The 18,065-nt window shown below is 32.4% G+C and overlaps 1 protein-coding gene across 1 annotated transcript; it reads right to left on the reverse strand.

The window, feature by feature from the left end:
- Positions 1-1,899: 1,899 nt before the first annotated feature.
- Positions 1,900-6,234, reverse strand: LOC134695241 (uncharacterized). The gene is made up of 4 exons (XM_063556459.1): positions 6,173-6,234; positions 4,929-5,107; positions 2,972-3,085; positions 1,900-2,352 (listed from the first exon to the last, which is right to left on the reverse strand). The coding sequence occupies exons 1-4, from the start codon at positions 6,204-6,206 to the stop codon at positions 2,011-2,013; spliced, it is 669 nt and encodes a 222-aa protein (XP_063412529.1). The 5' UTR covers positions 6,207-6,234; the 3' UTR covers positions 1,900-2,010.
- Positions 6,235-18,065: the final 11,831 nt, after the last annotated feature.

An 18,065-nucleotide genomic window follows, 5' to 3' on the forward strand; every position in this document is an offset into this window, starting at 1 on the left:
ATGGTTTATTCCTTCAGTGCCAACATCCTTTGATCTACCGACAATTTACCTGTGAAATAATGTTGGCGTTCGAGGAATAGGTGCAAAAAGTTTAATAATGGTATATATCTTTATTCTCATAAAGCCAATGCATTACATCGGTACAGAGATAACAAATACAACAATAAATGTTTACAATATGTACAAAACAAGCGAGAGAGGTTACAAAAGTTACAAGCCAGGAGTACACACACAAGTATTTATATTTTTTTTATAAAAGAACAAAGCTTCTTCAGAACTGGTTTTCTTGTACTTATCTTATCAGAGAATTTAACTGTATTTGTCGTTTTGTAAAATATGCAGTTAAAAACTCTTTCCGTTTTTGATGGAAAAAATTGCATTCAAATATAAAATGATATTCGTCACCTATTTGTCGATTGTTACATAGACTGCAAAGGCGGTTTTCTCTGATCACGTTTTGCCATCTTCCTGTTCCAATCGGCAACTTAGTATTAGTCGTTCGAAATCGACAAAAAACAATAGCGTCTTTGAAGTCCAAAATGTTAAAATATTCTTCGAATTCCAAGTTTTTCTTAATTTTTTTGTAGTTTATACCTTTTGGTGAATTTTGAATGAGGGAATTCCAGTTCTGAATATATTGATCTAACAATTTCTGCTTTATAATAGTTTTAAACCATTCTTTATTAAATTGTGTGACTCCCATATGTATGAGAAAAATTGTTCAATCAAAATATTCATATAATTCAAGTATATACTTAACAAAATAATATTTAAAATAATATGGAACTAAATAAATCTCTTATATCCTCTTTTAGTTTGAAATAGTTGTATTTCAACTAAATATATATTATATTTATATATATGTCTTATGTTGGTAAAACTTTTTCATTCCCAAATTTATTTATTTTTTAATAAATAGTAAAAACAAATCATTTTCTTTTTATCTTTATATTCATCATTATTTAACCCTTAAATTTTGCTACTTTTCTGATTAAAATGTGATAAAATGTTACAATTTCATCAATTTCATTAATTATTTTTTACAGTTAAATACTTATAAAAACACCTATTCTTATTATATAAACATCCATTGAAATATTTTTGTTGGCAGTCAAGGAATAGGTAACATATAAAATGTTGGCATTCGAGGAAGACACCATATCGACATGTTTTAATCTCATCTTGTCTTGATTATCAAATTGTGCGATGTACATGTATATTATTATATGTCTGTCTGACAGGTCTAGGGTTCGGTTCGTCTTGCCATGGCCTTACTGACATGAATCAAATTAACGAGATACGTGTACCTGCCTGTGTAGTAAGAAAGGGATTTTTTTTAAATCAATATATTTATACCATAGATATTTTTCGAAGGATGTTAACTCTGATCCTGTGCATTTTTTCTTAAGAACTTTAAATTTGACCTAGGCCCATTTTTTAAGAATAACAAACATGAAAGAACATGACTCTAAATAGACATACATGTATTTAAATTAGATTGACGTTATAATTTTTTGGAACTTCGGTCATTCTTGAAAATTGAAAAAAATCAAAAATAATAAAATTTCGTGCGTCTGATGCGATTTTCTGCCTTGAAAAGTTGTTTAAAAGATTGAAAACTATAGAAATGAAGGATTCCTATCCATATCCACTTAGATTACCGTAATCGTGAACATTCTACATGTACCACTGATCTAGCAGTGACCTCTATTTACCATTCAAATAATATTTATACCGTAATTGTGAACATTTTACATATATATTTTACATATGTATAATACGTTTACCTCTGATATAGCAACGAAAAACTCAAATCAGATCTTAAAACACCAGTGACTTCTCTATTTACTATTTATTTGTATAAAATACAATATGGAATTATATACACATGGTCTAATTTACAATACTTGTTTTTATTAATACTTTATACAGTTATATTATTCTCGATTAATATAATCTACTAAAATATTCCGTAACTCGGAGAGTTTGTTATAGTTAATAAATTGTTCACTACATATTGGCTTGCATGGCTTCGTAAGAAACAAGTAAAGATTTTAATGTTAAAACAACATCCTTGATTATGATGTAATCACATGAATATCTGTATCTTCTGTCGGTAATCGGCGATTGGTTTGACATGATATCACGTGATTGATATTTCTCTATGACAGCATCTGATTGGACGATGGCCATTTGAACATGACACAGCACATCATACAGTTTATTTTCAATGTCAATTATATCCGCTGAAAAGGCACCGTGGTCGTGCACGTTTTCATTGTTTTTAATCTGTTCCAGGAAAACTGCAGCTGTCGACAACTGTGCGTATGATTCCAAGAATGTTACGGTTACCTGTAAAAAAATATAAGTTGAATTATAATGCAACATCGTTTTTAACGTTCATTTTGATTGGATAAAGTCAACTATTTTCATGAAAAATGAAAGTACAAATCTGTATTCGGATAATGAACTTTACTTTGACCCAAAACAAAATAGTTACTATCGATATCATCCTATTGTCAACTAGTAAACAGTGGCGGATCCAAAAAAATCATAAGTGGGGGCCCACTGACTGCCTAAGAGGGGGCTCAGTCCAGTCACGCTTCAGTGATTCCCTATATAAGCAACCAAATTTTTTCCCAAAAAGGAGGGGTCCCGGGCACCCTGCTCCCCCTAAATCCGCCTCTTGTAACTGAAATGAGAAGTCACATATGCAGTTTCAATTGCAAATGAACACAATAAAGCACAACCTTCATTCTCAATAGACAATGCAATATAAAGCAAAACTTATTATTTCTCAATAGCCAATGAAACAACACATACATTTTCAAAAGCCAATGACGTAAAACTTATTATTTCTCAAACCCAATGTAAAACGTATATTTTTAATAGCCAATGAAATAAAACTTACATTTTCAATAGTCAATGAAACAAAAATCGCATTTTTAATAGCCAATGAAATAAAACTTACATTTTTAAACACCAATGAAGCGTTCTTTTCTGGCATGTGTTCTACTTTGAAACCATCCAAATGTACTCGATCTAACCTACGTCTAATTGCTTGAACAATGATTCTCTCATTTGCCTAAGAAAAAGAAGAATAACACAAAATAAAATTTTTATGTTTGTTGTTTACTATTAAAAAGTAAGAAAATTACACACGTGCTGACTATATTCAGAATTCAGACGAATCGTAAAAAGAGGTAATATGTATACATGGGAAATTACTGCGCATATACCCTACCAAGACATTATATTGAAGTAACCACTCTTTAATCGCTATCTTTAATAAAAGGGTTATTAAAACACCTTCAACTAGGTGCTGCTCACATATTACAGTGGGACTAATGCACCCCTTCTGTCACCATTACTATAGAACTCTTTCATATATACATCGACCATTAATCTTTTATTGTTTTCTGTGGTTTTGGTGAGAGTGAGTGCTTGGTTTATTTTCAAACACTTTGCTCGAATCTACATGTCTTGAATTGTAAATATATATTAAATTCATTTACACTATTCCGAAAGATGTTCCAAGCGCATTTAAGAGAAAGGATTCTAACTTTGGCTAGTATTATATTTTAAGACATTATGTTACAACCTAGTTATATGTTTGCTTTTTGTGAGTTTGTAAATTAGGGGGTGGGGTGGGGCAACTTCCGAAGCAAAGTTGTCGGCTCTCCGGACATTCCCGAAGTCCTGCGTTGATTGCCGAGTTTATGAGCTTCAGTCCTTGCTTGGAAGTTGGGGTGGGGTAGGGGTTCTGGATGGGGTTCTTAAAATCAAGAAATGTCGACCAAGTGAACAGAAAAAAGGGGGAAAATATACCATAAAGTAAAAAATATGACTGGCGGAAAAGAATCAATAGTTTTACCGTGCTTAAAATTATAAAGAAGAGAGCATAGTGGGAAAGTAAAATGAAATATATAGTGAAATTTCACAAAAAAATACAAAATATACAGAAATGGCCACCTTATACAGACACTTTCTACGGCTTTCTTTTTGTATTACAGTTAAATAAGTTTTCTATAACGATGGTCTTATAGCATTTGTAAATTGTGCCACTTGCTGGAGGATGAAAAACACTTCATCCTTGAATGTAAAATAAGCTAAGGGATAATCTATTTGAAAATTGTTTACCTTCTGATAATTGTATGTCTCTTACCAAAGATAAAAAGAAAAGAAAAGAATAGCTTAACCGATCTATCATGGAACATGTTAAAAATTTTGGTTCCTTTATAAAATAGTAATTAGTCACCACTACTGGTGTTTGACGACCTTGACTTGCTGTCGGTACATTGGTCAGAAATAAGGGCAGAAGTCTTATCATTTTTTTTCATGTGTTGATTTCTTTTATTTTTTATTTATTTATTTGCTATATTATATAAAAAAAGAAGATGTGGTATGATTGCCAATAACAGCACTCTCCACAAGAGACCAAAATGAAACAGAAATTAGCAACTATATGTCACCTTACGGCCTTTAACAAGGAGAAAAGCCCATACCGCATATGTTTGTTTTTATTATAAAATATTTGTTTTTGTCACAATCTAATTATGTTAATATGACGGTCAAGATATCATTATATAACACGTGATTAACTTATATAAAATAGGAGGAATAAACAACAGTTACAATACGAGAAGGATATCCTTAATAATATTAAGAAAATTAATAAAAGTAAATAAACAACAATTATTAATCAATTGAATCCCAACTCTTTTATCTTTATTTTCTTTGAACAAGGTTTAAAGATTGAGTTCCCCTGTTGTCAGACACTTGTTATAAAATATACGATTTCAGATACTTTTTGTAATATATAATTACTAAACACAGTAATATACAAATAATGAGTCGGACTACGTCTTTTTTTACAGCTTAGCTAACATCTGAATCTTTTTTTTTAAAAGAAAGATATTTGTACATACGTATTTAATTCTCAGGTTGGTTGCTATGTCGTCTGCTTCTCGGAGTCTGACGATCAGATCAGAGATTATTTCCGGCTGAGGGGGTAGAGGTGGGCGTAACGTAGAAGATCCACATGGATGTCGCCATCTTTCATTTCCTGCTGGGAAACAGTCGATGTTACTCACCAAGGAAACAATCGCTGAAATATTAATAAGATTTGATGAAATATCTTATAAGAATTAATGTTAATCATGGTGGAAACAATCGCTGAAATCAAATGATTAATAATAATTGATGATATATAAAGGAAAACAATTGTCGTAAATCATCGAGGAAACAACAGCTGAAGTATTTAAATAGAAATGATAAATTATTAAAATTTATCATATACTTAGATTAGTCAATAAAGTTAAATGTATGTACAATCATATGACAATCAATGATAATTGTTTTGTATTTAAGTCATCGATGATGGTATCGATATAAGTAATCGATCAATATCATTCATCGACGATACTATCGATGATGGTATTATTATCAGCCATCGAAAATGGTATCGATGATGGTATGAATATCAGTCATCGAAAATGGTATCGATATAAGTAATCGATAATGGTAACGGTATCAGTTATCCTTAATACAAAGACAATAAAATATCATCATAAAAAAATCATATATTTTAGACATAATAGTTTTGGTAAATGTTCAGAGGTTGTCGTTTGTTTGTTTGGTTCATAAGTGTTTCTCTTTTTTATAAAGATAAGACCGTTGGTTTTCTTGTTTAAATGGTTTAACACTAGTAATATTTGGGCCCCTTCATAGCTTGCTGTTTGGTGTGAGCCTAGGCTCCGTACTGAAGACCGTAAATTAACCTATAATGGTTTACTTTTATAAATTGTGACTTGGATGGAGAGTTGTCTCATTGGCACTCATACCACATCTTCCTATATCTATGAAATAAATGACACGCTTTATTTTTCCGGGGAACTTCTAAAATCTTGTAACACTCTCTCAATATCACCGCCTTATTTCATGTTGGAATTGACTCGTAGAATGGGTTGATAAAAAGTATGAAAGAGGCGAAATATAAGTTGTGGTGGTGGGGTGTGGTGTTGTGGGACTCAGTACTACCATAAGGATTTACATATAGGATAAATGCATATACTTTTTGCAAGCATCAGTCCAAACGCCTCTTTAAGAACACGTCTGCATGGTAATTGGTTATAGATGAATGCTTTTGAATAATTAATATATAAATACATACCCAAAACCATTAAAATGACCGACTGAAGGTACATTATTGCTTGTTTGTTTACTTTTGTTTGATTACTTATATCTTAAAACTGTAATTAAAAAACTAAAACCAAACTTATGATATATATACATACCTGAAAACTTTCATTAAAAAAAAATTAAAAAGGGGCTTATGCCATAAATGAAGAAATGACTAAGATACAAGTGACTAGGAACTTGCTATACCACATCATCTCTAATTGTATTCATTAACAACAATAGAGGTTGACGGAAGATACATTTGACGTCATTCTCATCAAATGAAATCTTAAAACAATGAAGGAAGAAATTAAATAAATCGGACATCCTTTCGGAAACAAATTTTAACTTTGTCATTGTAGTAACTTTAGTAGTATCCTTTTCATGCTTTTTTAATAGTTTTTAAAAGTTATGCTGTTTAAAAATACGTCCCCCAAACGTAACAAATATGTTGTCAATAAAAAAATCAAGCATCTTGATAATGTCCGTTTCAGAGATTTGTTTGAATCAAATTTTTGCAAAGTAGGATTTATCCCTCCCTTAGACAAGATATATACTTGTATCTACGTTGATCATTCTTTTTGAAATGGAACAAAGCAATACCAACTCTTTCGATTAGTCATTTATTTTGGAATTTGGAATATTTGTGTTAAAAGTGTAGAAAGGTGCTTTATTTCTATTGCAAGATGAAAGAGTCTTAGATTGAAAGTATTCTAAAAGATCTTTGGATTTTTTAAGCATCCACATCTGATTCACAATACCTATAGAATAGACAGTTTCACCATAGCTTATATTAGAAGCCTGGCTTTGATTGCTAATAAAACTGATCAGTGTACGGATTCAGAACTTTTCATAAAGGGGGTGCTGATTGACATAAGGGGAAGTGTGCCGCTCCACCCATGCTCCCTATATAATCAACAAAAAAAATTCACACTAAAGGGGGCCGGGCCCCCCAGGCCCCCCTGGATACGCCTATGCTGATGTTGATAATTCCTCTCTAATTGTAGTCATTAACAACAATACATAATGACGGAAGATCAATTTGACGTCAAATCTTAAAACAATAAAGGAAGTAATTAAAAATTAAAATCGGACATCCTTTCGGAAATAAATTTTTACTTTGTCATTTAAGTTAAAGTATTCTTTTTGAATAATTTTAAACAGTGATGCAATTTTTACATATTTTACCTACATGTCACAGTGAAACCTGTTTAAACCGAGCCTCTTTGGGACGGCTTAATATTTTGTTCGATTTTGGCCGATGTTCGGTTTTATCATGTCAACAACGCATACAATTTGATATGACGGTTCTTAAGAACATGTTTGGTTAAATAGATTTTTGTTTTATGCGGGATTCGGTTAGGCCAGGTTTCACTGTATCTATAAATAATTGAATAGGATTGGTAGTTAGATTTTCCCCTTGGTTTACACACCGATAAACCATGTTGCCAATTACAATTGTTTTTTTTCTTATTCTACGTGATTTGTCCACATTTTTTACACGTTAAGATCACTTACAATATCTCGTTGAGGGCTCCGTAGGTGCATGGATGGCCTGTTGCAATGGTACATTTCTGTCTATATCCATATGTACATGTATCCTTATTTGCACGCGTACATGGCGTACCAAATTTCCTAAATTTTCATTCCGGACAGCCTCTATTACAGGACCTACATATTGTATTTGTTGGTAATTAGTTCTCGTCTTGAATATGTATACATGAAATATTTGCCACTGGATTTTTTTTTAACAACCAAATATGAATCGGTCTATACATATATGATATTGTAGGTCCATATTGTTAGATTTTAACGTTTCTAGAGAATATTTTTTCTTGTAAGTATTCGGCGATATAAAAGGTTGAAAGAAAACACTATGGACGAAGTCTTATATTATACATCGTAGAACTTCCTAGTATGTAATTCATTCATAGATATAAGAAGATGCGATATGAGTGTCAATGAGACAACTTTCTATCCAAGTCACAATCTGTCAAAGTAGACCATTAAAGGTCAAAGTACGGCCTTCAACATTGAAGTCTTAGCTCACATCAAATGTACTCGTTATCCTTGGGTTACTAAGATATATAAATGAAAACTAACAATCTAATTAAAATATTGATCTCTGATTACGTTATACTACATATGAGTAGTATAACGTGATCTCTGAGAGATTGGAAAACTAAAATAAAGACAAAAACATCAGAATTGTGTGTTTTGTAGAGAATGAAAATCAAATAATCTTTTTAGAGGGTCTATTGGGTATGTATTAAAATAGAGAATACTGTGAAAATTTAACAGAAAATGGACCCCAAATAATAAAGTATAGACTGGGACAATTGACATACAAATTAAAGAACACAGAATTGAAAGACCTTATCAAGGTCGTCTTTTATAGTCAAAAAGTTAATTCAGTCTTATTCAAACTTATTTTCTGTTTATAGGTGATATTCATTTACTGCAACTGTCATTCTTGCTTTTCTCTGACTGTTTATGAAGACTTTACACAAAATCCATTGGATTTTGGATGTGTACTGATGGAAAATTTAATCAAGAGAGCATGTACGAGCTTTTTTCTTTTAATAATTGTTGCTATGTTACATATTTGTTTAGGTGCCATTTTTTTCTATTAGTTGTTATTGACTATGAAATAGCTGTCAGTAAAAGTGGCTAAATAGGAAAACATACGAATAACAGTACACAAGACACAACATAAAAATAAGGACTACGCAACACAAACCCTACTAAAAACGGGGTGGTCCCAGCTGCTCCGGAAAGGTAAGCAGATCCTGCTCCACATGTGATACCCGTCGTGCTACAAACCCGGTAAATAGTCTTGTTCGGTAAGTCACATTCGTAAATAGTGAAGTTACGACACAAGGAACATCTCCGATAGCATCTGTGAAACTGATACTTAGTACTCCATAACGGTCAACCAACTCGCTATGGCGTCCGTACAATTTACGAAGAGATGATTTCAAATTTAACATTCGGAACTCTTGGTTTAAAAACTTCCTTTTAAGTATCAACCCGCTATCAAGGAAACTGGGATAAGAAGGCAAGCCCGAGAATATCGTATCAATTGTGAGATACATGTATATAATATTCCGTATGCAGGTGTATGCTGGAATGTTGCTATATAGCAATGGAAAGTTCACAATTAGAAAGCTGAAATCATCTGTTTTATCGTAAAGTTTTGTTTTCAAGCAACCCTTATTGTCAATTTCTAGATGTAAGTCAAGATAAAGGGCAGGTTTTACTGTATCTGTTGTATCCTTTACCTCTAGTGTGATGGAATCGATGCGTACAACATAGTCACCCAGTGTTTTATCATTTAGTCAGAGATCATCTATATATCGGAATGTAAGGTTAAAGAATAAAGCTTACTTCTTTTCTTTCTTTTTAGAAGTTCATGTTTGAAGTCAGCCTAATAAGAATAAAGAAACAAATCGGCTAGAAGAAGGGCACAGTTGTTTCCCATTGGAATGCCGATGGTTTGTTGAAAAAAAAACGTCCTCCAAACATTTTACTAGTATCACGCATTTTGATAATGTCAGTTTTAGAGAATTTTTTGTTTGAATCAGTGTGAATTTTTACAAAGTAGGATGTATCCCTTCCTAATATAAAAAGAAGATGTTATATGATTGCCAATGAGACAACTCTCCACAAGAGACCGAAATGACACAGACATTAACAACTATAGGTCACGATACTTGTATCTACGTTTGTTGTTCTATGTAAGAAACAAAGCAATACCAACTCTTAAGCCTCAGTTTCAGAAACTAGAGGACTATTGGTAATCTCATTGTTCGTACACCTAAATGAACATAACATTACGTCATTGGTTGCATTTCATTTGTTTAGAACGTTTTTAACCAATCACAACGTTGTGATGTACGCTTTTCCATATATTACCCATAGTGCATTATATTTTGAAACGGCGAATTTGTCATTTAGTATGGAATGGGAATACTTGTGTAAAGTGTGAAATGTAAAAATACTTTTGCAAGATGAAAGAGTCCGGCTTAGATTGTATGTATCTTTGGATTTTTTTAGTATCCACATCTGATTTATACCATCCTCTATAATAGGCAGTTTCACAATAAGTTTTAAGCCCGGCTTTGATTTCTGTTAAAATTGATGCTTAGAAAGAGATTTCGTCGAACACTTACATGTAGAAGACTCAGCAATATAGCTTTGTTTGCAAGGACACTTATGAAATAAAGATACCCAATAAGTGATGGAAGATCCATGCAGTTCATCTTTGGTTGTCGAACTTGAAATTTTAAAGGCACATAGAACAGTATGTCTGCTATTGCCACGAATACAAATAAAACAAATCATCCTTAACCATTCAACTACTGGATATTATATCTATGGAAAATACTGATTACTAGTACATACACCTGTACATATATGACACAAAGAGTAAGCTTGATTTGTCAGAAAGCAATGAAAGGGTAACATTTAAGTTTTTTAAAAGTCAAAACTTTTTTAATCGATTTATCATTATGAGTTTCTACTGACTCTAATTATTTTTTTTAATGTTATCGTTAATAATGAAAAAGTAATTAGTTTCTAATGTATTTTAAATGTATTTTTGGTGTTTAATAGACTTACAAAAATGTATATAAATATAATCTTCGTTTTTCGTAATTTGACATTGTTGTTAGTATTTTCGTTATTTGACATTGTCGTTAGTTTTTTTTCGTAATTTGACATTGTTGTTAGTTTTTTTTCGTAATTTGACATTGTTGTTAGTTTTTTTCGTAATTTGACACTGTTGTTAGTTTTTTCGTAATTTTACATTGTTGTTAGTATTTTCGTAATTTGACATTGTTGTTAGTTTTTTTGTAATTTAACATTGTTGTTATTTTTTTCGTATTTTGACATTGTTGTTATTTTTTTCGTAATTTGACATTGTTGTTAGTTTTTTCGTAATTTGACATTGTTGTTAGTTTTTTCGTAATTTGACATTGTTGTTAGTATTTTCGTAATTTGACATTGTTGTTAGTTTTTTTTCGTAATTTGACATTGTTGTTAGTATTTTCGTAATTTGACATTGTTGTTATTTTTTTTCGTAATTTGACATTGTTGTTATTTTTTTTCGTAATTTGACATTGTTGTTATTTTTTTTCGTAATTCGACATTGTTGTTAGTTTTTTCGTAATTTGACATTGTTGTTATTTTTTTCGTAATTTGACATTGTTGTTTTTTTTTTCGTAGTTTGACATTGTTGTTAGTTTTTTCGTAATTTGACATTGTTGTCATTTTTTTCGTAATTTGAGATTTGAAAGTCCCTTTTGTAACTCCAGCCTCTTTTTCGTGTGCTTCTTTAAATGTGTTTCTTATATTCCAGAGTTTAAGGAGGAGGATGATATACTTCGATGTATAGTTTGTTAATGCGGGTCTAGATTCGTTGTCCTTCATTTCTCTTTTCTTAAAGGTGCACTGCATGGCTACGAAATATTAAAAAAAATCAAAAAATGTTTTTTTTTATGTTTTATTATTAATAAAAGAGAAATAATGAAATAATAATTCGCTTTAAGCAGCCAGTATGGTTATGTTTTTTTTCAAAATAAAATAAGAAACGACGATGATGAATCATTCATTTGCAAGTTATTCGACTTCGTTGAATCCATATATGCATATCAACTTCAATCAATCCCTTAACTAATTCTGTCTTATTTTTATTCAAAACTTCTGCCCTGTCTTTTTTCCCAAATTTCATCCTATATTGAACGAATCAAGCTTGAATTTATTTATTAATTTTACTTATACAAAAATTTCATAAGATTCTGAGTTTCGGGTGGCATCTTAATACTATATTTCGCTCTCAATTATTTCTATCGCCCGGGATATCTGGGTATTTCTTGACCGTATAAAGTTTATTTGACCTTTGATCAATAAATCAAAATTTTGGTAAACTTAAACGTATTCTACTTATCTAAATAAGCCTATCAATATACAGTTCAGTAACACTTAATCAGGAAAATTACATCTTAGCAGTAAATTGAGGAAGTTTCCAATCCGATTTTTCACCCACACCGGAAATCTGCTCTTTATTGATTGTAATTACACGTGGTTCTCTAATCATTGAAGTACCACGATAACGAAATACTTCTTCTTTCTTCTTCTTTAGTTTAAAAAACCCATTAACATACTGATGTTTACTTTCCGGCGCATGCCTGGTATAATTTTGCAAATTTATGTATTTATAAATATAGTTTAACATGTATATGTATTCCATATTTTTGTACTTGTACATGTACATACATACATTTTTCCTCCCGAAGTAAACGCAAAATGGTTAACTGGATTTAGGAGAGAAAAAAAGACGTGCCTCTGAATTATTACTCAGTTGATTAATTTCAACGATATGTGCTCTGGGGCTATTATACTAGTAGTTAATATAATAATTCCAGATTTGCTACATTTTATATCGTGGGAAACAGCTTCTCTAATCGGCGATCCTCGGGTAAATCCGCTACTCTTCGAGTATATATATTTGCGAAAGCAAATTTACAGATCTAACATTGTTTGGTTGATGTTTAGACGAGTTGTATATATATATATATATATATATATATAGAGAGAGAGAGAGAGAGAGAGAGAGGAAATAGGCCGAGTTGTGACAAATGCAACTTTTCTATTGATAGATTAAGTAAGACTATCCCCCCCCCCCCCCAAGAGTCCCGCTCACCTACACCAGGAACACTGATAATCCTTTTGAATTAAGATTGCAGTCTAACACTCGCAACCTTCGAGTTGATTATCTGTATTGTCTGTGGTCAATCATCTTTGACCAAGCGGCCACAGAGGCCTTATTACGAGGGTCTGGGTCTGGATTGGGTCTTTCATTTCAATAGTCTTCAACTTTAAGATCAATGTTTTTTCTCAGTCTTCATAAATTTTGCCTGTTATTCCCTATTCTTTATCTTGAAACACCCCTTTATTTGCTATTCTATTTTTTTCTCTATTCATTATAATTTGGCTTTGCACTTAATTTTGATTATTTTTTTTATTATATTTCATTATACTAGAATTTTTATTTTTTTTGCGCTATAAACCCCCCTCCCCACAATTCTCTTTCCATAGATCTATTCATTTCATATTATTTTTCATTGTGTTTGCATTATGTTCAGTTTTCAGTGGCAAATATGCCATGTTTTCTTAAAAAATAAACTCTACGAATCTGAAAAAAACTCTCTACTCTACAACTGCAGTTCATTCAATCTTTGTAAATTATGATTTTTTACGGATGAATTACAGTCCTAGCTTTGGGATCCGATTTGTATTATGACTTACTTTCTAAGAGTTATATGGTTGTATATAGTTTAAAAAAAGCAACGCATATTTTACTTATCATATAATTAAATGATGCAGTTTTTTTAGTGTTGGTATAAAAAAATGTTTTTTTGATTATCCTGAATGCATTGTATGAAGTGACAGGATGCAGCCATTTCGCGTTTTCTCTTCTTTTTTTTCAAGCGAAATCGGGAAATTGGGAAATTGGGAAATCGGGAAATCGGGAAATCGAAAAATGAAGAAGTCAACAAAGCAAAATGGGAAATAGATTTCTCGATTTCGCGTTTTCGCGCTTTCTCGCATTCTCGCGATTTCTCAATTTCTCGATTTTTTGATTTCCCGATTTCCCGATTTTTTTATTTCTGGTTTTCGCGAGTGCAAAGTGAAAGAAGTCAACGCAAAATCGGGACACTTAATATATGATTCAATAGATTTGAACAAGTGAGGTGACCCCAGTGCATATCTTATCAAATTTGACTTTTTTTCCGTGTTACGGACGAAAAATTCGGCCTTTAAGAATACTTACCCCAGAAATTCTTTACCCTCACGTTGTAGTACTGTCCAAAAACTACTCATGAGAGCAGCTGCTGTAATGCCTAGCCATAAAGAACTACCGAAACAATGGGCCGGAAAGTGGGCGCCCCAAATGCGTATTTTATCGAATTAAGGCTTATTTCCGTATTTCGGACGCAATTTTCGTCCTTTAGGAATGCTTACCCAATAAATTATTTGCCCCCTCGTTGTAGTACTATCCAATAGCTATTTGTAACAGCAGAGTGTATAATCCCTAGCCATAAAGAACTGCCGGGGCAATGGGTTTGAACAAGTGAGGTGACCCCAGTGCATATCTTATCAAATTTTACTTTTTTTCCGTGTTACGGACGAAAAATTCGGCCTTTAAGAATACTTACCCCAGAATTTTTTTACCCTCACGTTGTAGTACTGTCCAAAAGCTACTCATGAGAGCATCTGCTGTAATGCCTAGCCATAAAGAACTACCGAAACAATGGGCCGGAAAGTGGGCGCCCCCAATGCGTATTTTATCGAATAAAGGCTTATTTCCGTTTTTCGGACGCAATTTTCGTCCTTTAGGAATGCTTACCCAATAAATTATTTGCCCCCTCGTTGTAGTACTATCCAATAGCTATTTGTTACAGCAGAGTGTATTATCCCTAGCCATAAAGAACTGCCGGGGCAATGGGTTTGAACAAGTGAGGTGACCCCAGTGCATATCTTATCAAATTTGACTTTTTTTCCGTGTTACGGACGGAATATTCGGCCGTTAAGAATACTTACCCCAGAAATTCTTTACCCTCACGTTGTAGTACTGTCCAAAAGCTATTCATAAGAGCAGCTGGTGTAATACCTAGCCATAAAGAACTACCGAAACAATGGGTCGGAAAGTGGGCGCCCCCAATGCGTATTTTATCGAATAAAGGCTTATTTTCGTATTTCGGACGCAATTTTCGTCCTTTAGGAATGCTTACCCCAGAAATTCTTTGCTCCCTCCTTGTAGTACTATCCAATGGCTATTTGTTAGAGCAGAGTGTATAATCCCTGGCCATAAAGAACTGTCGGGGCAATGGGTTCGAACAAGTGAGGTGACCCCAGTGTATATCTTGTCAAATTTTACTTTTTTTCCGTGTTACGGACGAAAAATTCGGCCTTTAAGAATACTTACCCCAGAAATTCTTTACCCTCACGTTGTAGTACTGTCCAAAAGCTATTCATAAGAGCAGCTGGTGTAATGCCTAGCCATAAAGAACTACCGAGACAATGGGTCGGAAAGTGGGCGCCCCCAATGCGTATTTTATCGAATTAAGGCTTATTTCCGTATTTCGGACGCAATTTTCGTCCTTTAGGAATGCTCACCCCAGAAATTCTTTGCCCCCGCGTTGTAGTACTATCCAATAGCTATTTGTTAGAGCAGAGTGTATAATCCCTAGCCATAAAGAACTGCCGGGACAATGGGTTTGAACAAGTAAGGTGACCCTGTTTAAAAAGTTGTGTTGTGGGTACTAGTTTAGTATATCATGACAAGTTTATTTTACATCAACATTCTATTCTTGGTCGTTAATATGAGTTTTGAAAACCATAAATGTGGATTAAACATGCGTTCATCACATCTGAACTTAACAGATAATTGAATTGTCATCATGATATTATGGTAAATGCTAATTACAAAACTGTAAATATGTATTGAGTTAGAAATTTGCAAATTTAATTTTTGTTAATTGGATATAAAACTTTATTTATTTTCTATAAAAATCTTGCAGTGAACAAAAAAGTAAAAAACTATGAAAGGGAAAAAAATTGTCGCTCAAGTAGTTTACCAAACGCAATTGCAGGATGACGAATTGCAGGATAGATTTTTATAAACAGAATTGCAGGATAGCTTGACACTAGTGAAATTGTCCTAGGTTAAGATAGTACCTGGGAAATCCACTAATAAAAATAAGTGTACCAATTTATGATTGACCCTTGTGGAAATTTTATTTGTGGTCAGCATAAGTTGTAGTCTCGATAACCCAGACGCATATTTAAATATAGCGTCTGGGGTGATTAACCGGACTGGTCAGATATTTATAGGGGGCGTAACAAATAATTAAATATAGAACATATCTATAAATAGCACTTCCGGTATCCCCATTCTATTTAAAAATAATTAATACAAAGTAACGTTACATGTTAAAAGAACGATCGAAAACTGTAATTGATAGCGGTGGTCTTTTTTCCTGAATTTTGTGACACATGTAAAGAGAAAATAATTAAAAATTAAGACAGAATTTTTTTTCGTGGGAAAAATTTGGCTGATTATATAAAGAAACAATGTAGCATGACTGTAGAGTGCCCTCATTATAACAAGGTCTGGATCAGCCACTGTTTGTGTATAGGGGGTATGCGCTAAGAGAGCCCAGGGATCCGTATAGGTGGACCGTTGTACATAAAGCCATACAATATACCCTAATTTTCTGGTGAGTTATATTTTCTCCGACATGTATCCCGAACGGCCTATAATCTAGGACCTCATCTTTATATTTATTGTCATTTTTTCAGTCCTGAACATTTAATACCAATATTTACCACAAGACGATAACCAAGCAACCCAAAATCAATCTTTTTTGTATATTATAACACACCACGTTTAATATCCTCTTATCTTCATACTTAAAATGTCATTTTTCTATATTTTTGTATTATAGCATACTCTCTATTCTATGAAATATTTGCCACTTGACGTTATAAGCAACCAACAGTCGGTATATTGATCTATATTTTATTCACATTAGTCTGAATTCTTTATTTTCCCCCTTTTTTCTTAGTTTTGTGTCGTTATTCTTAATATTTCTGTAAATCCTTGTTATAATTTATGCTTTCCTTTTTATATAATCTTTCAGATAACTGACGCACTTACCTTACTCGAAAAGCACACATCAAGTTGCGTTTATGGAAAGAAAAACAACTCATACAAATCATGACTAAGATTTCAATGTAGAAAATCCTCCATAACAACTTATTACTGGCAGATCAGTGAGATCATACAATAAGCCAACTTTTCATTTACAAAATTAACTGATCTTAAAATTGCAAACGACAGAATAGTCTGAATGTTTCACAATAATCTATATCGCTTAATCCTTTTGGGAAGAAAACATTTAGGGACCAATCTTCACACAATACCACTTTGTCAGTCTCTGTGTCCATGAAGAAATACATAAGTTAACCAGTCATTCATGAAACCCAATTTAATACTCCTTGAAAACATGTTTGAATCATTCACATGGAAAAGATGGAATGGGATGTGTCCTATACTGCAGAAAAAATAACTGAAAAGTGTATTCTCCTACTACAAACTATTATGCTGAGTTCACAAGTAATACTTATTTGATTCCAATATCCATCATGTATTTAAGGGCAGCTTCATAAAAATTCTCCTGTACATGTGAACCTTTATATAAAATAAGGAGATTGGTATGGTTGCTGATGAGGCAACAACCTAGCAAAGTTCAAATGACATGGATGTTCGCAAATATAATCACTGCTCGACCTTCAATATTAAGAAAACTCCATACCATATAAATAACTGAGAATGGCCATCATGTAACTGAGATACAATTCAAACGTGAAAACTGTTAAATTTCTTATATGATTTTTAATTTGTTTAATTTCTCTGACATATCTGACAACAATGTGATTCTTGATTTTTGTTTTATTTACTTAATGAATGTCTGTGTACCTTTTTTCGCTTTATGGTTGCTGTCAGAATAATGTTTATACTGTGATTATAATGATTGCTGGCAGCTTCAGTAATTCAAAACAAATCTTTGAATCTTATTTTTCCTTATAAAATTGAAGCTGTTTATGATACAATGAAATTTCAAGTATTATAGATTTTTTTTTAATTCTTCACATTTTACACATAATATCTGTGTCAAGAAATCTTCATTGGTTTGTCTACAAAAGAAAGTAAATGTTAAAATTATATTAATTTTTGGTCACCAGCATAGCATATATGAAAAACAAAATGTTTGGAAAAAACATCATATATAAATATAAATTTTAAAATGTCTTGGTGC

The sequence above is a fragment of the Mytilus trossulus genome, chromosome 13, assembly GCF_036588685.1.
Source record: "Mytilus trossulus isolate FHL-02 chromosome 13, PNRI_Mtr1.1.1.hap1, whole genome shotgun sequence".
NCBI classification, from domain to species: Eukaryota; Metazoa; Mollusca; class Bivalvia; order Mytilida; family Mytilidae; genus Mytilus; species Mytilus trossulus.